At 60.2% G+C, this 7,484-nt stretch overlaps 3 protein-coding genes across 3 annotated transcripts in view; 1 reads left to right on the plus strand and 2 right to left on the minus strand.

Moving 5' to 3' along the window:
• Window positions 1–771, plus strand: part of PRDX2 (peroxiredoxin 2) — a 5,618-nt gene extending 4,847 nt beyond the window's left edge. The window contains exon 6 of the mRNA XM_017888418.1: window positions 427–771. Within this exon, the coding sequence (XP_017743907.1) occupies window positions 427–512 (86 nt within the window). The 3' untranslated portion in view covers window positions 513–771. The remainder of the gene's footprint in view (window positions 1–426) is intronic.
• The window catches only part of RNASEH2A (ribonuclease H2 subunit A), a 38,125-nt gene that overhangs the window by 17,144 nt on the left and 13,497 nt on the right, over window positions 1–7,484 (minus strand). The gene's annotated exons all lie outside the window — the stretch shown is intronic.
• Window positions 3,941–5,792, minus strand: JUNB (JunB proto-oncogene, AP-1 transcription factor subunit). The gene is given in 2 exon segments (XM_017888414.1): window positions 3,941–5,148; window positions 5,151–5,792. Coding segments are annotated over 2 exon segments (1,041 nt in total). The 5' UTR covers window positions 5,488–5,792; the 3' UTR covers window positions 3,941–4,444.

Raw genomic sequence — 7,484 nt, forward strand, 5'->3', positions numbered from 1 at the left:
TTTTTTTGAGACAGAGTCTTGCTCTGTCGCCCGGGCTGGAGTGCAGTGGCACCACCTCGGTTCACTGCGAGCTCCGTCTCCCGGGTTCACGCCATTCTCCTGCCTCAGCCTCCTGAGTAGCTGGGACTACATGCACCCGCCGCCACGCCCGGCTAATTTTTTTTTGTATTTTTAGTAGAGACAGGGTTTCACTCTGTTAGCCAGGATGGTCTTGGTCTCCTGACCTCGTGATCTGCCCACTTTGGCCTCCCAAACTGCTGGGATTACAGGCATGAGCCACAGCGTCCGGCTGGAGGGCTTCTCTTAATATCCACATTCCTGGGCCTGGACCACTTCCAGCATTTTCTTCTGCAACACAGGCCCTTGTTTGCTTCACCTTGAACCTGGGGCTGTAGCTTTCATGTGCATCCTTGTGTCTTCCCACAGTTTGTCCCGCTGGCTGGAAGCCTGGCAGTGACACGATTAAGCCCAACGTGGATGACAGCAAGGAATATTTCTCCAAACACAATTAGGCTAGCCAACGGATAGTAAGCTTGTGCCTCTATCTAGGTGCCTGTGCTGGGTGTCCACCTGTGCCCCCACCTGGGTGCCCTGTGCTGACCCAGGAAAGGCCAGACCTGCCCCTCCAAACCCTATAGTCTGGGACCCTGGAGGGCTAGGCCAAGGCCTTCTCATGCCTCTACCTAGTAGCTGAATAGTGACACCCTCCCCCGAGCCCACCTAGCCGCACACAGGCCTAGAGGTGACCAATAAAGTATTAGGGATAGGTGTAAATCTGTGTTGGTGTGCTCTCTCCTTTCGTCCTCCCCTGCAACACCCTCCCTTCTCCAGGCTCAGGCTTGGGAAACTGACCCTGTGGTTGCTCATCTTCGCCACACGGTGGCGGTCTTATCACATGCTCAGTGGCTGCTCTTTTCCTCCTTGCGCTCAAGGCGGTTTCCGAGGAGTAGGGCATGCCTTTTGTCCCTTGCAAATCCCAGGATGCCCTACATCCAGAAATCTGGCCATACAAGGCAGCGCCCACATTTTGTCACCAGCCAGCCTGGGTTCAAATACCATTTAAGAGCTGTGATCGTCTCTGGGTCTCTTCAACAGTAAAATAGGACTGCAAACCCAGATCACTGCACGTGGTGAAAGTTGTAGGTGATGAGTTATGTGAAGCTCGGGGCCGAGGCCCCTGTGTGGGGCCCAGTTCCTAGTTCCTAAGATGGCTTCCTCGAGCTGGAAGGAACCCAGCCCAGTCTAGTCTTATGGGGAAGAGGGTGGGGACCCAGTCTTAAGAGCAGAACCAAGAATGAAAGCCTGAGGTACGTGCAGAGTGCAGAGTCCCTGCTGTGAGCTCTGCCCCAGCCCAGGCTGGAAAGATTGCCTGTCTGCCCCTGGGGTGGGAGGGTGGCAGTTAGGCTAGGAGGCAGGTATTAGCAGCAAGGCAGGGTTCCCAGGGGTACAGTTTAATATTGTGTGCGTTCAGGCAAGTAGTTTTGCTATTCTATGCCCCAATTTCCTCCTACAGAACAGGGCTAATATGCTCATTTAATCCATGGATCCACTATTAATGCTGGTACCCACCTAATACCCTCTAAGGGTCACTCATCGCCCTTGGAATTTAATCTACACTCCTCTCCAAGGCCCCTGCTCAGTCTCCCTTAACATCTGCCCTGTTGTGGTTCACTCAAATTATAGACACGCTGGCTTCCCGCTGTTCTTTCACAGGCTCACCTGGCTACAAAAATTTTGCCATTTAAGAGCTGCTCTCAGCTGAGCGGGGTGGCTCACGCCTATAATCCCAGCACTTTGGGAGGCCAAGGCAGGCAGATCACCTGAGGTCAGGAGTTTGAGACCAGCCTGGCCAACATGATTAAACCCTCTCTACTAAAAATATAAAATAAAATTAGCCTGGCATGATGATGCATGCCTGTAGACCCAGCTACTTGGGAGGCTGAGGCAGGAGAATCGCTTGAATCCTGTGGGTGGAGGTTGCAGTAAACTGAGATCGAGCCACTGCACTCCAGCCTGGATGACAGAGGGAGACTCCATCTCAAAAAAAAAAAAAAAAAAAAAAAAAAACTGTTACCTCTGATGCTGTTGCTACCCAGGATTTTCTCAGGACCCCACTTCTTCAAATCTGTTGAAAAGTCACAGCCACGCACGATGGCTCACACCTGTAATCCTAGCACTTTGGAGGCCGAGGCTGGCAGAAGACCTCAGGTCAAGACTTCAAGACCAGCCTGGCCAACATGCTGAAACCCCATCTCTACTAACGATACAAAATTAGCCGGGCGTCGTGGCAGGCACCTATAATCCTAGCTACTTGGGAGGCTAAGGCAGGAGAATCGCTTGAACCCAAAAGACAGAGGTTGCAGTAAGCCAAGATCGCACCACTGCACTCCAGTCTGGGTGACACAGCAAGAATCTGTCTCAAAAAAAAAAAAAAGAAAAAGTCACTGAGAGACAAGCCCGGTGGCTCACACCTGGAATCCCAGTGCTTTGAAAGGCCAAGGCGGGAGGACTGCTTGACCCAGGAGTTCCAGACCAGCCAGGGCAACATAGCAGACTGCATCTCTACAAAGGTAAACAAAATTAGCCAGGCATAGTGGTGTGTGCCTGTAGTTCTAGCTAGTTGGGAAGCTGAAGTGGGAGGATTGCTTGAGCACAGAAGGTCTAGGCTGCAGTTAGCTATGATTGCACCACTGCACTCCAGCCTGGGCAACAAGGCAAGACCTGTCTCTAAAACATAAAAAAGAAAAAGTTGCCCCATTAAAGGTCCATGTTCCCACTCCATTTTGCAAAGCAACTTTCCTCTCTGCCCCATCACTGCCACCTTGACCTCTGTGTGTGTGTGTGTGTTTTTTCCTCTTACTAGCACTTAACCACCACCTCGGAAGAACCATGCTTGCTTGTTTATTTATTGTCTTGTCTGGTGTGGTCCAGGCTGTGTCTCCAGGGTCTAGTTGTTCTAGGTATTGCACAAATGAATTGATGAAGTGTCTGTTCCCCTCACCCTACTGCCTGTCTGGTTTCTCTACCTGTTTTTCTCCACTGTTCTGGGGGCTTCCAGCCCCGAAGCCGGCCAAACTCCCTCTAGGCGTGCCAGCAGCACCCGCACCCCCACCCCCACGTGTCCCAGCTGCGCGGGAGGGAGCCCAGCGCGAGGGCGGTGGCGGCGCCCAGCGGCCCGAGCAGCCGCCCCGGCAGGACCAGACCTGGCAGTCGCCCCGCTCCTGGCCTGGCACCCGGGAGGGGAAGCTGGCAGGCGGGCGCCGCCCTTCCTGGCGGGGGTGGGGGTAGAGGGGACGGCGTCGGCAAAGCAGCCGAAGCAGCAGCAACCCTCCGCCCGGGTCAGGTCAGACGGAGGGGGCGTGGGCGCGGCGGGGCCCAGGCGCCAGTGTCTTGAAGGTAGCACAGAGGTGGCTCCCGGGGCCCAGGAGCGCTGCCCGCCCACCGCGGGCCCTCTGGACCCAGGCCTGGGGCTTTCCGTGCCCGGGCAGCCGCCTGCCCGGGAAAATCCCGGCCCCCTTCCCGGCGCTGTGGCCCTGCCCGGCAGAGCGGGGGAGGGGATTCCCGGAATCTGCCCAGAGACCGCGGTCGCGTCACTGGGCAGAATCGGTCCTTGTATGGGCAGCGCTTCCGCTGCGTCAGCGGGGAAAGCCCCGGCGCGCGCTGCTGGGCGGGGCCGCGCCTGCGCGCTCCGCATCTCGCCCCGAGCACCCTGCCTTCAGCTACTGGGTCCCTGGACTGCGTCCCGCGCCCCAACCATCCAACCCTGGAGATCTGGGGACGCGGGAAGGGTGGGACTCCCGGGTTGGGACCACAAGATGCCTGCAAAGAGCCGACGAGGGGGACACATACAGGACCGAGCCACCAACAGCACTGAGCTGGGGGCAAACCAGTGCTTTTTTTTCCCTCCGCCCTCCCAGCTTGGAAAAAAAGACAACAGAAATTAATAAAGAACACATTTTTTTTTTTTTTACTTAAATAGATTCAATAAAAAGAACAAACACACACACAAACACAAACACGTCTTAAAATAAACTCTTTAGAGACTAAGTGCGTGTTTCTTTTCCACAGTACGTTGCAGAGAGGGGAGGGCAGGGGGCGGGGGTCCCCTTCCCAATGTCCCCGTGGGCTTGAGTACCGGGCGGCGGGGCCAGCTCCGCCGCGATCGCCCCCTCCTCCCCTCCCTGTTAAATACACAAATATATTATATTCAATATGAATCGAGTCTGTTTCCAGCAGAAAAAAAACATACAAAAAAAAGTGGAAGGAGGGGCTTGTAAACGTCGAGGTGGAAGGACTGGGCGCAGGGCGGGAGGGCCGGAGTTCAGTGTGGTTTGCGGCGCCCCCAGGTCCCAGGGTGGGTGCCCACCGCCTGCTCCCTGGACCCGTGAGAGACGTGCGCCCAGCCGTCCAAGCGAGGGGGTGTCCGTAAAGGGGCAGGGGGCGCTCAGAAGGCGTGTCCCTTGACCCCAAGCAGCAGCTGACAGCCGTTGCTGACATGGGTCATGACCTTCTGTTTGAGCTGGGCCACCTGCTCCCGGAGGAGGCCGGCGGTACTCGACAGCCCCGCGTTCTCGGCCTTGAGCGTCTTCACCTTGTCCTCCAGGCGCGCGATGCGCTCCAGCTTCCGCTTCCGGCACTTGGTGGCCGCCAGCCGGTTCCGCAGCCGCTTGCGCTCCACTTTGATGCGCTCTTGGTCTTCCATGTTGATGGGGGACACCGGCGGCGTGGCGTCCCGGCTGCGCGCCTCCGGCACGGTCTGCGGTTCCTCCTTGAAGGTGGAGGCGCTGCGGCCCAAGCCCAGCTGCGCTGGGTGGCCACCGGCGAAGGGCGGCGCGTGTGGGAGGTAGCTGATGGTGGCCGTCGGGTATGAGCTCCCGGTCCCGACGGCAGCCCCGGCGCCTCCCGAGGACGCAGAGGCTGGGGAGTAGCTGCTGAGGTTGGTGTAAACGGGAGGTGGCTCCGGGCCGGCGTAGACGCCCCCGGGCCCAGCCGGGGGCCCCCCGCTAGCGCCCAGGGACACGTTGGGGGGTGTCACGTGGTTCATCTTGTGCAGATCGTCCAGGGCTTTGACAAAGCCGTCGGCGAAGCCCTCCTGCTCCTCGGTGACGCCGCCCCCTGCGCCCCCTGCACCTCCACCGCTGCCACCCCGCGGGGGTAAAAGTACTGTCCCGGGGGTGTAGGCGTCGTCGTGATCACGCCGTTGCTGTTGGGGACGATCAGGCGTTCCAGCTCCGAAGAGGCGAGCTTGAGAGACGCGCCGGTGTCCGAGCCCTGACCAGAAAAGTAGCTGCCGCCACCGCCGCCCTCTGGGCCGGGTCCCCGAGCCCCAGGCGCTTTGAGACTCCGGTAGGGGTCGGCCAGGTTGACCGCCAGGCTCGGTTTCAGGAGTTTGTAGTCGTGTAGAGAGAGGCCACCAGGGGCCCGGCCGTATCCCGTAGCTGTGTATGAGTCGTCGTGGTAGAAGGGCTGTTCCATTTTAGTGCACATCCGGGCGGCCCAGGCGGTCTGGGGAGGGTCCCTGCGGGGCCGCCCCGGGCCTCGCTGCAGCGAGCGGCGCGCTCTCCGCTGCGGTGGCCGGACTGGGTGCCTGGTCGCGCGTTCTCGGAGGCTGGCGCGGGTGGGGAGCAGCCAGCCGGCAGCTGTGAGCAAAAGGTCTGTCAGGCTTCCCGAGCCCCCGTGGCCCTCTCCGGCGCGATAGCTTTCCTGGCGTCGTTTCCCCCAGTTCCCAGCTCCCTGCTGGCTCCGAGTCTGGCCTGGCCGCTCTCAAGGTCCCAGCCGCTCAGCCTGAGCCACACGCCTTTATACCGAGATAGTCAGCCACGGAAGTGCGCTCCGATTGGCCGTCGCCGGAGCCGGGCCCCCGCGCCCCCCTCTTCGAGCGTGGGGAAGGGGAGGAGGCGGCTGGCGTCACTGTCAGGAAGCGCGTGTCCTTGTAAACAGCGGCCACGGGCCGGGCCGGGTGGCTCGGCGGGCCTGCAGGGGGAGGGGCCCAAAGGACCCCGGGGTACGCATGGAAGGAGGTGCTGGGGGGCCCAGGCACATGAGTGAGGGGTTTCAGGGAGGAGGATGATTTCACTGAAGTCCACTGGGACAAATACCAGGACGTGGTACGCAGCAAGTAGGGTGAGGATCTCAGGGTGTGCGAAAAAAACCCCTAAGGTACCCAGAATACGAGAGGGGTAGGAGGACTGACAATTCATTAGGAGACCCCAAAAAGCAGGAATGAGGGTTAAGCACGGTAAATCGGGAGGGGTAAGGAGACACCTGACCCAGGAATTGACTGGGGGTCCCGGGCACAGAAGGATGCAGGACTGGAATTTTCACAGGATGGAGGAGGGGAGAGATCAAAAGGGACGAGTGGGCGGAGCTGCACGACCCATTAAATTGCAAGAAATGAGTAGGGTCAGGAGCCCATGGGAGGGTCTGAGGGCTCTCCCGTAATTGGGAAGGAGGAATTAGGGGAAATCTAGATATGCAGAAAGCGAGTAAGCGTCCTGCGGTACACTGAGGCAGGTAAAATATGCAGGGTAGAAGATGGAGACATGTCTGCCAGAAACTGGGGACCACTGGGGTCATCTGCGAAGCCCGGATGAAGGAGAGTCAGAAGGGTCCGGACACTAAGAGGGTACTCAGTTGACAAGCGAGGAGGGGGCTTTGAGGGTCCCGCGCGCCAGGACTGCTGGATCTTCCACGACTGGTGCTTCCCCTCGTGGGTAACCGCCTAGGCATCTGTATTCTCCGTCCCCCATCCTAAAACCCTCCCCTATTGACCCTGGGCTTTGCCCGACACCGTGTCGGCTCCTGGAGCCTGGACCCAGCCCGACGGCTGGGGCGCGGTCGCCCAACCCCACTCCCTTCCTTAGAAACAGGCTGGGGAAAGAGCGCCGAGGCAGGAAGTGTGGCAACAGCCCCGGGGGAAGGAGCCCGGCCCTGTCTCCGTCACTTGGATCCTACGGGACCGTGCGCCCCGCCCTGGGTCCCGCCGCATCCTGCGCCTCGGAAGAGGAACCTGGGCGTGCGAGCCCCCGCGGAGGCCCGGGTGCGTGGAGCCTGCCCAGCCACGGAAGCCTCCAGCCACCATCCTCTCCCCTCAAGCAATGGTTCCGCCCGCGGCGCCTGCAGGGGACCGCGGAGGCAGGCAACACGGGACTGTTCCATTGGCCCGACGGCGGGGGACGCAGTCGAGGAGCGGGGCCTGGTCGCCATGGCAACAGGCGGGTGTCCGCAGGCAGGACCGAGGGCGGGGCGGCCCCCAGAGTGTCTCCCCGCCGCCCATATTAGGGCACAGGAAGAGGTGGGACCAGCGCTGTCCTGGGGCCCAGAGCCAGAAGTGGGGAGCCCGAGTATCTGCCAGGACCCAGGGCGCGCCTGGGCCCCCGGACTGCTAGTCCCGACCAGCCCCGACCGCCGCCCCGGGGCCCCACGGCCGCCTGGCCCGGCCCCGCCCCACCTCGCCGCTCTGGGGCTGCGTCCTGCCAGGCCCG

This window comes from Rhinopithecus bieti, unplaced genomic scaffold (genome assembly GCF_001698545.2).
Source record: "Rhinopithecus bieti isolate Rb0 unplaced genomic scaffold, ASM169854v2 scaffold_15296, whole genome shotgun sequence".
Taxonomy (NCBI): domain Eukaryota; kingdom Metazoa; phylum Chordata; class Mammalia; order Primates; family Cercopithecidae; genus Rhinopithecus; species Rhinopithecus bieti.